The sequence below is a fragment of the Grammomys surdaster genome, unplaced genomic scaffold, assembly GCF_004785775.1.
Source record: "Grammomys surdaster isolate TR1022 unplaced genomic scaffold, NIH_TR_1.0 143, whole genome shotgun sequence".
In the NCBI taxonomy this organism is placed as follows: Eukaryota; Metazoa; Chordata; class Mammalia; order Rodentia; family Muridae; genus Grammomys; species Grammomys surdaster.
In genome coordinates this window covers 4,367,724-4,384,868 of record NW_021604601.1, presented here as the reverse complement: position 1 = coordinate 4,384,868, position 17,145 = coordinate 4,367,724, and the positions used below count along the sequence as shown (strand labels likewise).

At 41.6% G+C, this 17,145-nt stretch overlaps 1 protein-coding gene across 1 annotated transcript in view; it reads right to left on the bottom strand.

Moving 5' to 3' along the window:
• Positions 1-1,077: 1,077 nt before the first annotated feature.
• Esr1 (estrogen receptor 1) overlaps positions 1,078-17,145 on the bottom strand; it is a 352,705-nt gene continuing 336,637 nt past the window's right edge. Inside the window, exons 8-10 of the mRNA XM_028764359.1 lie at positions 5,189-5,372; positions 1,810-2,038; positions 1,078-1,311 (exon numbers count right to left, since the gene is read on the bottom strand). Of these exons, the coding sequence (XP_028620192.1) occupies positions 1,078-1,311; positions 1,810-2,038; positions 5,189-5,372 (647 nt within the window). The remainder of the gene's footprint in view (positions 1,312-1,809; positions 2,039-5,188; positions 5,373-17,145) is intronic.

The window sequence follows — 17,145 nt, the reverse complement described above, 5'->3', positions numbered from 1 at the left end:
AAGAAGAAGAAGAAGAAGAAGAAGAAGAAGAAGAAGAAGAAGAAGAAAAAATTTGGCTTTCCCAGTTTCCCACTTCTTTGGTAGTCAGTTAACTGGAAGAGCAGAAATTAATGGAACCCACCATTGCAAACAGGACAGACCAAGAAAAGCCTAGCCATTCACCTAGGTTTTTGGCTAACCCATCACATCTCAATGGTGTTCAAATTATTGATTATGAAGTTGGGGATGGAAAACAAACTTCCATTTTGGTTAGGAAAAGGAAATAATCCTCAGTTGTACTAAAGAGACAGAGACCCCAGAGGCCTTGCGTGGCTGTGGCTAGTATAAGCCTTTCTTTTTATTCCCTTGTTCAAAGGACTCTCATGACCCATTCTGGTCCTTCATCCTCTCAAGTTTACAAAATTTAAGAACATGAACTGTGTTGAGGAAGGCATTTTTCTCCCCAAGGCCTCACTAGCTGGATTTTGGATGAGTTCTCAATACTCCAGCATGCTCCAGTCTGAGTAATTTCTCAGCATCTTGAGTCCTAAGTGCTCCGAGACCTTGACCCCGTGCCTCTCCCCCAAACTCCCAGAGCATCTACAGGAATACAGGTATCTACTGTCACCTCTTCCAATCAGGCTCATGCCTGAAATGTCAATGAAGCCAGCCCACAGATCCCAGGGCAGCCTTATGGTGCACTGTGGAACCTGGGAAGTGTACCCCTGGGAAGCTGCTACCCAGGCCAAGTCATTCTCCGCATTTCCCCTTTACTTTCCTTCTTGTTCAGACTCCTCTGAGTCACAGTCATTATCCGTGTATTAGTTGCTCCCTGCCCCCAAGAATAAAACTAAACAAACCACAAAATTATCACCAGCTTGCAGGTTCGTTGTGACTGCCCTTGGCTGGTCTACATGGAAACAATTTAGGGCAATTCACATCAGGGAAGAGACAAGGCTAGCATCCTGTGCTGAAGAATGTTAGATTCACCGGAACAGGTCCCCAAGCTGCCTTTACTACAAGCCCCAGGGGGCATAAGGATATTATAAAATGAAACTCAAATAAAATCAACACACCCTACAGCCCTCATGAAGGAGACTAGTTCATTCTAGGGTGTTGACTGTCATTGACTTTCTGGTTCCCACCAGTCATGGGAAGTAAGAATTGTCTAGAACCCATGATGTAGTGCTCAGCAGCTGACACTTTAGAAGCCAGAAGGTGGACCGGATTGAGTTGATATGCTCTTGACAACTGGGGGAAATCTTCCTTTCCTGTGTGCATCATGTATTCCTGTAGGGGCTCAAGATTTCCCTTTAATAAAGTCACGTGTTGCTATAGGAATGCAAGGGGGTGCTATAAGGATTCCAAGAGATAACTTTCTCAATGGCTTCAATTAAAGGAACCCCTTTGAAGTCTTTGCTGAGGCTTCCTCTTGGAGCCATTAGGAAGTGCTTTTCAGAGGTGAAATGTTTACTCTCTAGGCTTGAGTCTCAACAAGTAGCTCCAATCAGTTATCTCAGTTCGTTCATGAAGACTGAAGACTATAAAAAGCCTCATAGTTAGTGATGTAGCAAAGGGGGAAAGAGCGCTGTTACCACGATTTAGCCCCGGAACCCCTTTTCGCTGTTCCCAACAGAAGACATGCCACTAATAACTGAGCAAGCAAATAAATGGCCACTCATACTAGAAAGCCACTGGTGGTGGATGCATGCCAGAGTGTACGCAGGAGACAGAATTCTGCTAAAGTCAGACATGACATGGGTAAAATGTTGTAGGGATTCGCAGAACCTTGAGGCGGGGGGGGGGGGGAAGCCCGGGGGCCCCCCCCACCGTGTTGGGGAAGCCCTCCGCTTCCGGGGGGATGTAGTAGGTTTGTAAGGAATGTGCTGAAGTGGAGCTGGTGGTGGCCAGCTGGCTCTGGCTGGGCTCCTCTGGAGGCACTCCCATGCGACTGGCTGGAGCATGAAGGCGGTGAGCATCCAGCATCTCCAGCAGCAGGTCATAGAGGGGCACGACGTTCTTGCATTTCATGTTGTAGAGATGCTCCATACCTTTGTTACTGGAGGAGAAGGAACACAGAAGGAACTACATTAGACCATGGCTGAACCCCCAGGAGAGCTGAAAGAAGGAGGACGAAGTATGAGAAACTCCAAAGGCACATGGGAGCCATTTTTTTAAAACCTACTTAAGGATTCATTTTAAGAAGACAACTGTAGAAGTTTAAGGGCTTCAGAGACCTCAGACTGGGACTTGTGTCTATGCATTTTCATTTCCTCCATCCTATAAGGGCACCCACCCCCACAATCATACTCTTCCTTCCGATTCTTTTAGTGGGTTTTCTATGTATTTTCCTCTCTATGATGTAACCAATGTTGAATGTCAACTTGACAAGCTCTAGATATCTGTGGTTGTCTACAGGATCGCTTCTAGATTACATTAATTGAGGTTGGAAGGCCCATCCCTAACATTGGAGGAATTGTTCTATGGGCTGAGGTCCTTACCTAAGCTTTTCAGTGGCTTCCTATAATATTCAGAAATTAAAAATCAAATTTTCTATCTAGGCTCTCTGAGGACCAAATGACCTGCCTTCATCTTCCTCACAGAGGACCCTGAGTGACATCCTGCACTAACTCTCAGTCATTGGTCTTTGACTTGCTCCTTAATGAAATAAAGACCTGTAGAGACCTAGAGAATACGACATTCTGTTCTCTTTTCCAGAATAAATTTCCATGGAATCTAAAAATGCCTCTAGTGACCAAAAGACCTTTGTTGCTCCATGGCAATGGTTCAGTCCCTATTGCTCAGGCGTTTCCTTCCACATGGCCCTAACTTCTACCATTACCCAGAGCAGTAAATGCTGCTCACAAGAGGAAACAGGGAAGAAGGTGGGGGAACAGAAGGATGCAAGCAAATGGCTTTTCTTTTTTCCCCCTGTTTTCTTGTTCCTCTTTGCCCTCTCTGCCACGTGAGCAGTGAAGGCAGGAAATCATAACTCTTCCATGGCTTGAAAATTTTTAATAAGTATATTTCCGGGTGTGATAGAACACACCTGTAATCCCAGTGCTTGGGAGGAGAATAGGGTAAACATTTCAAATTCAATGCTAGCCTAGGTTGCCTGGTGTTTTCTAGGGTAGCCTCAACTGTACAGTGTGAACTCATCTCAAAATAACGAAAATTAGAATAAAACAAACTAGACTACAGCCATGTATATCATGAACAGGTAGAACTAAGAAAATGTTCTAATAATTTTTATGTTGGTGGTGGTAACAGGCCAGCCCATGTTTGATTGGTGCCATGAAAACACATGAGAACCATCAAGAACTGAAATCCAAATTCAATCACATATTTAAGTGTTTTCTCTCTCTGTCTCTCTCTCTCTGTCTCTCTCTCTCTGTCTCTCTCTCTCTGTCTCTCTCTCTCTCTCTCTCTCTCTCTCTCTCTCTCTCTCTCTCTCTGTGTGTGTGTGTGTGCTTTGTTTTTTGTTTTTGTTTTGTTTTTCCTTTTAATTTAAAGCACCACTCGAATTTAGTTCCTGGCCCTGTCACTGTCTTTCTCCAACAGTCTAAGGAATCACATTTACAGTCAGATAAAATCTGAAACCTGAAAATGTTAAATTATCTATGCTATGGCCCTAACCCATGATTAGGGCCAGGCTAACAGCAAAAGACTCCTATGATTCAGATTGGCTGCAGGGAGCCAATCTGGACAAAACCAGTATTTTGGAAAGCCATATGAATGTGTATGAATGACACCGAGAGAGAGTAGAGAGGAGTTCAAACCTTTGAGTAAAAGAGTCACCTATCCTTCATATTTCACAATGGAAAAGATCTCTGTCATGCCATACCCCCTGCAATACATCGTCAGTAAAAGCAGCCATGGCTGGTGTTTATTGCTTACTAATACTGATAGGTCACAAGCATAATGGGTTTGTAAACTCATTGAAACTTTATCAACAGCTGAAAAAATTCAAAGACGTCATGTGCTTTCTATAAATCCCTCAAAGGATATGTCATCATGCTTTCTTCAAGGGGAAGTTTACTCTCCAGCCACATATTTTGGCAGCACTCTGTTCTTCTGAGCTATTCTCTGCTTCCTTCTCTATGATACCATCAGAAGAAAGAGAAGAGAAAAAGAAGACATGCTTCCCTTGATTGGGACCACGTACTTGTGGTCCACTATCTAGCATATGGGACTTACCACATTATCTTGCCTAGATCGTAAAACATTACTAGACATGGCATAGTCAAAGTGTTAAGCGGGTTTGGCTCAAATGGATTGGCTTTCTTGTGTCTCTGTTGATACTAGAATATGTCCTAGTTAAGCTGGGGTACAAGAAGAATGGTATGCATAAAACAGAATCATCTGACTGGGGCTTGATGCAGGCCTGCTACCTGTGTCACAGAGATGTATAAGTGAGCCCAGCTGAGACCCTCTGGGGACACCCAGTCAATCTGCAGCCAGCAGTGGTGCTACATAAATGACTTGAGGAATAAATGTTACGGTGTGGCTTCAGTTATGAAGGACACCAAGAAAGATAATTACGAAGGACCGTATCACAAGGAATAACATAAACAAAACAGAGGGTGACATGTTTTATTGAAAAGTAATAGGAAACCCCTGTAAGGATTTAAGTACGAAGATGATAAGATCTTGATTGGTTTCAAAGTGAGCACTCTGGTGGCTTCTTAGGGGATTCAATAGAAGAGATTGAGATTAAGAAACATGTTAGGTCACAGATTAGAGTAAGGACAAAGGACGTCATAGGAAGTGTTTCATAGCTATGGAGGCATCAATGTTGACTCTGCATGAGGGTTTTTTTTTTCTTTTTCCTTTTCTAACCCCAGGGCTTTCTTGTTCTGCCTTCCCTAGTATAGGTCAGTAGGAAGTGATACCTCTGAACCATAACAGATGTGCCTGAAGCCCTGAGAGATGGCTTATGCTCACACCCTTTGATTGACATGTCTCTTCTTATTGTGTGTGTTTCAAACTGCCACTGCATATCCTTTCAGCTAAAGTACCCTCCCTGACGCTTCTCCAATGTTCCTGGCAGCTTCTGTGCCACCTCTTCTATCCTACCCTAGCTTTTTGGTTCAGACATTTTTTCTAAAGGTACTTTGCCAACTTAGCATCCTGTCTTGCTTTGGCTGTCACATAGAATTCGTTGGGTCAGCGTCTTTTATCTCTACTGCAGGACCCAGGGCTGCCTCACCTCATGTGCCGGATATGGGAAAGAATGAGGAGGAGCTGGGCCAGGCGGCGATGCTGCTGCTGCAGAGTCAGGCCAGCTTTGGCCATCAGGTGGATCAAAGTGTCTGTGATCTTGTCCAGGACACGGTGGATGTGGTCTTTCTCTTCCAGAGACTTCAAGGTGCTGGACAGAAATGTGTACACTCCTGAATTCACAGAGAGAAAGAGAGAGAGATTCAAAAAGGACACATTCATGGAGACAGAAGCATTTCTGGGATGCCTTGATGGGCCAGGGAGCTTCCTCTGACGCCTCTACAACATGGAGAATAGAGTGGACATGTTTGACACATTTGACAAGAGATTACGTGGCATTCGTCATGAATATGCACATCTTTCCACATCAAGAAGGCAGGATGGACTCTTGTGTCTAATCCAAGATTCTCTAAAAAGGACTATTGATATTTCAGCCATAATGGTAGCATGGCCATTCCTTCTTGGGTAGATCTAACATCAATATGAACTGTTCATTCAGTGATGACCACAACCTCAAGAGGAAACCATCATTGCTTCCTTAGAGGGACAGAGAAATGTGCTACTTACAAAGAGGACATAAGTGGTATGTTGGGATACTTAGGCTGTACCCAGTATGCCAACTCCACATCTGGTAATGATCGGCAGACTGTCCCCCAGGAAACACAAGACACCCCTTATAATAAGCTTCACAAGTAGTTATGAGTAATTGGCTAAGTGACTAGAAGGTAATTGCTTGAAGTGGAAGTTATTTTGCTTCTACATATATTTGCATCCCCTAAAATAAGTCTACACATATTTTCATCTTTACTGAAGAGTGGGTGACATGGGTGTGGCCAGAAGACTTTAGGAACAACTGTTTTTCCTGCCAGGCAAGTATGTCTTCTCTTGACTTTCTATCGCCTCTGCAGAAGGTAGGCTATGTAGAGCCCTTCATGATGTTCATTTCCTCTGATTAGTAGCAGTTCTGAGTTAGGCAATCAGAGCACCACTCTAGGGAGAGAAGCAAGGAGGCAGTGAAGAGTGCTGAGGACGATGGAAAGAAGCGCTGAGAATGATGGGAAGGCGGGAGGGAGCATGGTGGTTGTTCTCAGGTCTTCTCTCAACTCCATTTGCCCTCTGTGGTGGAAATAAGCTCCTCTATCCTGACTACACAGCCTTACAGGGCACACATGATGCTGGATTACCACTAGGGTTAGGATAACACAGCAGTGTGGTTTCATACTTTCTCTGCTTATCTTGCTAACCAGGTCTTATAACTATTTATAAGAGTGCCTTCATGGTAGAAGCTCCAGGGTATTATCGCTCACTGACATACATGCTGATATTGTGACAAGTGACAACCTGAGGGTTGAAAACGAAGAAAATATCTATACTGAGAAACTCGTAGTAAACAGTTGTAGCCGCCTAGAGTAGAAAATGGCCATGTTTTTTTTAAAAAAAACAAAAACAACAGAACAAGACTGTCTCAAATCTTGGCTGATGTGGATCTCAGGAGAATCTCAAAGCTTCTGTCACAGATAGGCACATTTGTTCCACAGTAGATACTGCACAGAACATCAAGTAGGCTAGGGCTTAAGAAAGAAACTGTGCATAAATTATAATGTGAGTCCCAACTTTTATCTTTCTGACCTATTGTCTTTTTAAATGCCCACGTGTTCTTATTTACCTTGGTGGGTTATGTCCCACTTTTGATCATATTCCCTGTTTTCTGGCCACTGAATACTGGACACTGCCCTAGGCTATAGTTTGAACCGCTCACTATCTACATTTTAACGTTAGAACCTTTTATTTCTTTAAAAACAAAAACCTGAAAGGTCATTTCTTTAATCGGAAATTTTTTATGTTACAAAGACAATATATGATCACGAGGGGGATACTTTTTAAAATTGTGAAGGTCAAAAAGAATAAACAGGATCAATAGTTGGAGGCCTTTTGGGAATCGTCACAGGATGATATACATTCTTGACGTATTTCCACTAGCAGCTTCCTTGTGGACTGGCCAGGGTAGACTGAAGAGTCTGCTGTTGTTGATTCATCCTGTTTCCTAAGACAACTCAGTCCAAGTTGGCTGAATTGCTGATTACATTGCTCTCAAATAGCTACATGGGTGAGGACCGCATTAAATATCTGCAGAAAGATGAGTGCACAAGTCTCTGGTTTGTGTCGGCGGTCGGTGATCTCGGACCCTCCTGGTAGAAACCCATTGCAGACACTCTTCAGTGCTGGCAGCCAAGAGCAGAGACTTGTGTCTATTCAAGGGTTTTCCCCTGAGCCTGTAACCCACTATCTCTTTTTAATTTACTTCTCAGCTTATTTTTATCTTTACTTCATGAAGGCCTAATTGAATAAGGTGTAACTGTAGACTGTTGACAAATATTTCAACTCATAACGCTATCATCCAGCTTAAAGTGTGAAGCATCTCAGCTCCAGAAAAATTCTGCCTTGCCTCGTTCCAGGCTAATGAAGCCATTTGTCCTTAACCAGAACATCGACTCTTCTGCTTATGCCAGAAATCAGCACTGTGTGTGAGAATGTTGCCCACTATTTATATGGGATTTATATTCTTATCCTTTTGCAAGTTACCACCAGGTTAATGTAGTAAATTGCCTCTATTTTCTGAAGCTGTGATGGACCCTCACCCCTAGTATAAAAAACTAACCATTTCCTGCATTTCATTGGGCCCCTCTTTATCCCTCAATGCACTATAACATGTAACGTTTGAAACCCAGTTTTTCAGGAAGCCACAGATAAATCATGAGGGTTGACACCTGAAATGATACCATGGTGCCTCACAAGATTCATCTGAACTGTCTTCTTGTTTACAAGTTTATGCAATCTTTTTTTATTAGATCACCATCTGAAATTCTTTAAAAAATCATTCATGTACCAAAAGAATATGGTTCATATACATTATTTTTAAAGAATAAATAAATACATTGTCTGAGAATTTATCATTGGTAGAGAAGCTTTGTAGGCTGGATCTTGTGCTTCTGTCGTGGGTCTCTCTCCTTATTGCTAGGCACTGCTAGTTTTAAAATCATACTTTAGATATTTTTATGGATTCAGTGTTACTGAAATGTATATTCATTAACTATAAAACTGTTATAGACACATATATAGTTATATATACATGTTGTTTCCTTAAAAACTGTTACATTCTATACTTCTGCAGTGAAGTTGATGAACAGCATATTTTAAAGATTTGCTTTATAAAGATAGAGGCATTCCTGGGATACATTCTGCCTAGATTCCATCTGGACCACTGACAAAGAAAGAAGGAATCCATCAGAAAATAAAGTAAGTGTTGAGTGGTCATGGAGTTAGCTTGGACATTGCAGGTGGCAGGGAGGTATGCCTTGCTGGACTGGTGTCAGGACTGATCTCAGTCAAGCTTTCCATGGCTCTCCGTCTTATATTCTGTGTGTCACCACTGACATCACTGTCTTGTCCCTAGAAGCCTTACCACAGAATGAAGGCCTGAGAACCTGCCCAGCCCCCTAAACCTGAGTTAGTCCAAGCTGGGTGACGAAATTTCGAACTAATTCCATTTTTGTTTCGACCCAGGATACTGGTTCCATCCAACAGTAACCTCTTTCTTGTTCAAGAAAACCTTAGAACATACCATCTAATAGCTTGGGGGCTCCTGCCAAGGGAGGTAGCCCTCCCATTGCTTCTCTCTGCACTGTGTGCCATGTGACAAAACACACTTGTGCAGAACTTCAGGAGACTCTACAGCCAGCAGTTTATTATTTTTATTTTTTTATTTTTTTGTTTTGTTTTGTTTGTTTTGGTTTGTTTTGGTTTTCAATGCAAGAAAAAGACATGACACTCTGACTCGGCAAGCCATTTTTTTTCTTTTGGGCTGTCATTTCTGGTTCTCGCACAGTGCACACACTTGTCTGGGTTCCTTCTTCCAGCAAGAACCTATTATGTTATCTGACAGGGATTCCAAGCTTTATTTCCTTTGAAGAGTTAATATTTTACCAGAAGATTCTGCCCAAGGAGAGAGAATTATTTTTTTAACGCCAACTCCCAGAATGGAGAACATCCTTCTGAGTAAGCCTGTTTTTCTAGACCTGCTTTGGCACCAAATCCACTGATCATCTTATCCTTGTCAGCAGGCACTTCCTAGCCATGCAAATATACATCGAAACAAAAATGCAGTTCTGTCCAAACGTCAGTAATTGACAACAGCCACCATCATCCTTTTGGACTTTCCTGACAATACACAGTCCCTGTTTGTTGCCTGTTGCTGCAAACAATTGTTTAAGGAGCTGTTTAAGAAACTAAAGCCACCCAGAGTCCCAGAATGCTTCAGGTGCTCTGGTAACCACTGTTACTAAGCATGAGCACAAGAAAGCTGCCAGCTGATCTGTGTCTCAGGCATTTTCTGCCGTGCACCACACCACAATTTCCAGAAGCCAGGGGCCATTGTGTATAGAGTGAGGGCTTTCGGGAAGACACAACAGGCCAGGCTTTAGCCACTTTGCAGTCTGTGCCAAACCCCAAAGCTGGATGGTCTGTCATGAAGCATAGTTAGCAGACAGAACACATCCTGCCACAACTAGGAGACAGAAGAGGAGTCTGTAGAGGATGTAGTAAGAGGAGACAATGCCAGAGAAATCACAGGGATACCCTCAAGTATAAGGAATTGTGTATGTGTGCATATATGTGTGTGCCTTCATGAGTGCATGCATGTGTGTATGTGTGCTTGCACAAGTACATGTATGTACACATGTGTATATGTGTCTGTGTGAGGGAGAGAGAAACAGAGAGACAGACAGACACACAGACAGACACACACACACATACACAGAGAAAGAGAGAGAGGGAGGGAGGGAGGGAGAAGAAGAGGGAGAGAGAGAGAGAGAGAGAGAGAGAGAGAGAGAGAGAGAGAGAGAGAAAGAGAGAAAGTCTGGGGTGTGAACTTTGTACATCACACACTCCGGGCAGCACTGGTACTGGGCAGCATGTGCAGCCCTCCAGTCTCCCATTTTTGCTTGAGACAGGACTTCACCCAGCTGCCCAGACTAGCCACGAATTTACTCTGCTATCTAGACAAGCTGTAAACCTGGGCGCCTCCTGATTCAAACGTTTTAGTAGCTAGGATTATAGGACTACAATACCAGGGCTGCCTAGAGGCGGCATTAGAGATAATGAAGCTTTTTCTCAGGCTCTGGTGACCTCAACGATCCCCTTTTCTACTGCAACACTCTTTCAGGTCCTCTTTTGCATCTAGGCCTCACAGGAACAACACCCTTTCTATTTTTTAGCTTCTTTCCACCCAGTGGAGCCATCTAGAAGTTTGAGGAAGTCTGAAGCACATCCATCCCTGGAAATGCCCAGGAGGAAGCTTAGGCAACAGCTTGCCTCCTGGTTTCCCCTGACATTGATCTCCACTACAGAGGCTCCTCTGACTGCTGGGACTAAGTGCTGAGATCTTGGGCTTACCAGCTGCTGGAGGGCAAACTCTTCCAGCCAGGCAATCTTAATTTTTTTTTCTAAAGGAATAATGTAGTAGTGACCTTGGGAAGGTTCTTCAATCAACAGCACCTCGATTTAAAAGAGAAAAAAGAGCAGGAATGATTCAAAAGATGACTAATAATACGAGGCTCAGAGTTGCAAGTCACCTGGACCTGAACTGTCACTCAGCTTCGATAAGGCGGAAGTCGTAGTGTTCATGGCTGACTAAGTGAGGTATCAGCACATGGAGGTTCACCACAGAGAAGCATTCCTACAAGCAATGTCTTTTCTCATGAAGGCCTTGGAGGCAGACCATGATGTTATCAGTCCCTGTTGGTACTCTGGTTCACCTTTGATTGGCATTTGTTTGAGTGGCAGTGCTACTCCTGATGCGGTCTTGGGTCGGTAGGGTGGTTTAAATGGTGTGCTGCTGTTATTTAGCGGGAAGAGTTATTCTAGATGTTCTACAAAGTACTAGTCAGACAGTCCCAAGTACTAGTTTTCCCCCTTAAGCTGTACAGCTCTGGAAGTCCTGTTGCATGGATATACTATAAATACAAATTTGAAGTAAAACATTTGGAAAGGAGAGCTGGGACTCACTGGCAGAACACTTGACTACCATGTTCAAGATCTTTGATCCTTAGTTACACACACACACACACACACACACTCACACACACTCACACACACACACACACACATTCATATGCACAAGCGTATGCATGTACCCATTTTAAATGTCTCAAAAATGTAGTATGCAGATGAGTTTATAGTGAAGAAAGTTATTAAGAATGTCCTCACTAGAGTAGGGCCTCATGAAGATCTACCCCTAGCTGAGGAGCTACTGGCAGTTAGTGGCTCCTGGTGATGGCAGGGGTAGCCATTTTTTTTTTAAGTGATGTAGCCATGAGTAAGCTGCCCATGTTCTAGTAAACGACCCTGCATCCATGCCCATGTAAGCAACCCTAATTAAACTCAGTGAGTCATTAAAAATACATTAAAGTAAGAGGGGGCTGCTAGGAAATAGAAGGTGTTAAGAGGAAATGGAAGGAGGAAATGGAAGGAGGAAATGAAAGGAGGAAATGGAAGAAGGAAATGGAAGGAGGAAATGGAAGGAGGAAATGAAAGGAGGAAATGAAAGGAGAAAATGGAAGAAGGAAATGGAAGGAGGGAATGGAAGGAGGTGATAGGGCTAGATCAAAATATATTACACACATGTGCAAAATTTTCAAAGAATAAATTTAAAATATTGAATTTTAAAAAACAAGATTTGATGCATTATGTCAATTGGGGGCACCATGTAAATGCCACACCTGTATGTTTACTTGAATTGATTTCACTGTCACTGAGCAGTTACTACAGACATGACAGAATGAGTTGTAAAAATGAATAGAGGAAATGTTCACTTTTCTAAAGAAGAGTAGAGCCAACGATTATAAAATACCATACACTGATAAGATAGTGTGTTCTTGACTCTTATACATTCTTCAACTTTTTATAATAATAATATTTTGTAGAAATTTAATAAGTAAATAAGTTTTAATTTAATAATTTATTAATTTAATAAATAATTATCCTGGTATCCATATCCGGTTCTGATTTATCATGTCATGTATTTCTTGGGCAGAAAGCTTCAGATTATGTTTATATCCAAGTATTCCTTGTAATGATCAGATTTTTGCCCTTAAAAACATACTTTTGCCAAGCCTTGTATACCCTGAAGTATATAGCTTTAACATTTTATTTTAAGTGAGTTTACTATAATTTCTCTTTTGTATACAATATGAAAACACATTGATTTATCTTCAAATCTTGAATATCTTAGAATCTCTTGTGAAACTTTACAAGAGGCAAAAGTTTCCCAGGATCCATCAACGTCCAATAATTTTGAGCCAAGGGTGGTGTCTGACAAAATGTGCTTTAACAAAACCCTGCAATGGCCACTCATGCCTAGCTGGAATGATAAGCCACATGGCTGCCTTGAATTTTACATCTTGTGACAATCAAAAGGCAAACTCTTGACAATGTGGAGTCTATTAATGTTCTTTGAAAAATATCCTATCATCATACTTCATCTCAAGACGTCTTCTCCATGAAATTTCTGTACCAGGTTCACCCTGCCTCTCCTGTCTCTCTTTTCCAGTCATCGATGTTAGAATAGAGCTAAGTCTTAGGAATCAACTCATTCAAATGGCAGAGTCTTCATTTTTCCAGAGTACTTGGAGGACAATGTGACAAAGAACTGAACCAGCACAGCTGATTTCTATGACTCTAAAAGGTGTGAGAATTCCTCATCGCCAGCAATCAAGCAGGTCCCTAGCAGAAGCCACTTCATGTCACTCAACATAACTCTTTTCTAAGGCCCTCCTTCTGGAGAGAATAATCCCTTTGGAAAGGTTTGCTGTGTTTCTGATTAACTGGCCAACAGTTGGGGCTCTCACAACCCCCTCCTTGCTTGGGTTTCATTAATGACCTCTAGTGGCCCATGTAACTTAGGGAAATGTGGATTTCTCTTCTTTACAAAGAACATGGCAAGAGATACAGATGAAGAGATGCCTGGTGCAAGGAAGGATGGTGGTGCTTTGATGCCCTATTGGGGGGAGGGCATTGTACTCTCTATACTTCCACATTCTCAGCTGCTCTAAACCTTAGCATTTGGGGTTTGGGAATTATTTTTTTGCTCTTTAAGGATGCTTGCGTAAATTATGGGCCACTGGTGATCAAATACACCTTCAACTCTCATCAAGCCTTGACGTTTCCAGGGACAACCACATCCTGATGCCACATAGGGGCTGCTAGCTGTTTAGTGAATTCATTACCATGGTAAACAAACAAACAGACAACCAAACTCCCCCCCCCCAAAAAAAACCCCTATCATTTCAGAGTTTCCAAAGGCTTTAAGAGTTGCATACCAGGAAATACAGAAATGCATGTACATATTTGACAGTATCTCAAACATCAACCTGTTTGTAGACTTAGCATTATTATACACATCAGAGTGTTTGAATCGCTACACAGAGTGTAGCTCGGTTATATAGTGTCTTATTCTAATATAATTCAAGAGGTATTTTCTACTTACTCGTGGTTAAACAAATACATTGAAACAGGAACATCATCTGAAGGGGATTCAGGGTATGTCCTCTCATTGGTGTTGTCTACATTTAAGGCCTTAGAAAAAAATGACTTACTTAGAATTCTTTTTCTTCCCAAATGCCAGTATTGCTATTCTTCGTAAGAGAAGCCACAATTTTGATTCTAAAACCATTTCGTTAACCCCCGTCATGCTTACTATTCATTCTGAATACTGACATACTTCATGGCAGCCAGCATGTTCAAAGAACAAATTGAAGCAGAAAGAGCAAGCCGTGAACATCGTAACACTTTGTTTGATGTGACTCAAAGATAAAGCATCACTGAAGACTTCAAAGGGGGTGTTTTATGCCATTCAGGAACTTAATCATCATTTTTGTGCTTAGCCAAAAAAAAAGAGTATCAAGTTGGGAAGTATGTGTCTACTGATGGGGAATTTCTATCCTTTTCCAGATCAGCAGTTATTTACCTGCAAGATGAAGAACCCTCTCAGGACCCGTTCTTTGTGTACATGTATACTGTTATGCTAGCGTATATTATATAGCATGCATGAGCAACGTTTCTTCTGTGTGAAGCCACAGAGGGAATGGCAACTGAAAATGCATGTCCCTGCCAGAAACCCAACACAGGAACAGGTGGTTCTGTTCACTTAGGACTCCTCTATTCCTACAAGTGCATTCCTTGGCACCCACAACCATTAAACCATACAGGTCTGATTCAGAAATAACTGTCAATTTGGTGTAATTTTTTTATTGAGATGTACTAGATGTTCTTGAAGGTAAGTATGTAGCACATCAACACGTTCAAGCTGACTCAGAAGAGAAATCTCCTAATGACTTCCAATGGAGAGATTGGCAAGCTGACGGAGAGTTAACTTGAGGCAAATTAGGACACATGGGCTTTTGCATTAAAACGGAATCATATGCTTGACTATATATTGAGCCCCTGATTTCATCCTGATTTTATTTTTTATAATAGGCAGACAAGATAGATTCCAGATTAAATCTTTCAGGACAAAGTTGCGATTGGTGTATATTTGGCATGGGAATTTGTTTTTATAAGCTATTATGTTTGTGGCTAATTGATTTTATAAGAACAGCAACCTCAACACACATGACCATCACATCAGACTTTTAGGGAGAAAAATGATCAAGAACAGACAGGTTGGAAAGTCAATTCCTGATGCTCTGAACCACGAGATATGATTTGGATAGCCTTGGCTACTTTGTGCTCCATAGTTCAGATTCCATAGTCTAAGCCTGATGGGTGCTTTGGTAGCAACACAGGCTCACATTGCCGGAGGGTGTACAGTTGTCAGTTTTCACAGGTTTCCTTCTGACTTCACTAAATTGGTCAAGCTGATAATAAAAGTGTTCTATACAAGTTTTGTCAACTCGACACAGCCCAGAGTCATCTGAGAGAAAAAACCTCAACTGAAGGTCTATGGTGGATTGTCTTGATTGTTAATTGACATAAGAGGCCCCGCCCACTGTGAGTTGGCAAGTGTGACTAAGCTGTATGAGAAACCAGCTAAGCATAAACCTGAGCAAATCAGCAAATAGCATTTCCCCACGGCTTTTGTTTGAAGATCCTGCTCTGTGTGCTTGAGTTCCTACCCTGCCTTCCTTCAATGATGGATTGTGACCTGGACGTAGAAGCCAAAGAAAACTTTTCCTTCTCTAAGTTGCTTTTTGTCTCAGAGTGTTTTTATCACAGCCACAGAAAGGAAACCAGAATGAACAGAGCACTCCCTACCTGGAAAACACTAGCAATTCCAGTTTCCCTTGGGAGAATGGAGACTAAGTTGTATAATCTTCCATCAAGACCTGGTTATTAAGAAGTCACCTTTGTAGAGATTTGCCTTCAGAGAGGTTCTGTTGAGTAACTAGCATATTGTACTTTTTAAAATCCCTGTGAGCCTTGCGATAGAATGTCTTCTCTTTGATTTGATGTAGAACTTTAGAGCCAACCTTGCAGCTCACTTTAGGTACAGCACAGAGATACCTTCTTGTGCTGATCTAGCTCACAGAGTTGGTGATTTCTGCACATTCTTCTCCCTTTATATGAGATTTGGTAACTATTAGTTCGCTACTTTTCATTGTATGAGATTCAGTAAGTATTTCAAATCTTGTGGAACAGCACTGTGGGAGCAGGTGTCCCTTCTTCCCCTGGGAATCAACATAAAAAGTCACTGCGGATAGATGTGCTCATAAAACATCACCAAGTGCTCATCTGACTTAGTCTCTGACTCAGAAAAGCTGACTCAAGAACTAAGAATGCATAACAAACTTGTGCAAACATGTCTGCATCATCCTGAACTGAGCAGTCTGCTCCAGTATCTGTAATGTCCTGCACCAGGAGCTAAGAAATGAGATCGCAGACTCTCAGTCCTAATTGGAGAGTTTGATTCCCATGAAGGGCAAGTCCTCAGGAAAACTTTCCCTTTCTTTCCTGAGGAAGACTCAAAATGGTGGATGGTCCCTTCTGGGGATTTCTGTTGTTGTTTTGCTTTTTTGTAACTAGTGTCAAATTTTCCTGTTTCCAAGAGTCAAGTGAGCTGTGAGTTGAATGTCCATTTGGGTATCTCACTTCCATCCTTCATTTTAAGTGAGTATTTGACTACATAGAAACTCCAGTACATAGGCATCATATGAGTGCGATTGGCTTATTTTAATTTTTCTTAAAGAGAATAAAGCTAACGTTACATTCCAAATATGGAGATGTGAGATTCCAGAATTGTGTGTTTAAGAGATGCCCTATGATCAGTTAGCTTGGTAATGGAACCATTTGAGCAGCACTGGCTAGGCTCAGGGGATTAGCAACAATAAGAGAAGCAGGAAGGAGAAGGAAGATGAAAAGAAGGAGGAGAAAAAAGAGAAAGAAGAAGAGAAGGAAGGAAAAGAGAAGAAGCCTGAAGGTGGTTGGTTTGAGGGGAATGTGGGCAGAGATTAAGAGGAAAGATATGATCACAGTTTGTTGAAAACACACATAAAATTCTAGAGAAAAAATATTTTAAAAAGTAATTAATTTAGTGGTTTAGAAATTATTTGAAGAATTAAAAAATCCCCATATAACTATATCTGTAGATAAGTGAACAGAGATAGATTAGATGATAGATAGATAGATAGATAGATAGATAGATGATAGATAGATGATAGATAGATAGATAGATAGATAGATAGATAGATAGATGGATACATGGATACATAGATACATAGAAAGGCACATAGATAGATACATAGACACATAGATAAATACATGGAAGATACATAGAGAGATAGATAGATAGATAGATAGATAGATGCATACATACATACATACATGTATCAATACATAGATACATAGAAAGAAAGAAAGAAAGAAAGAAAGAAAGAAAGAAAGAAAGAAAGAAAG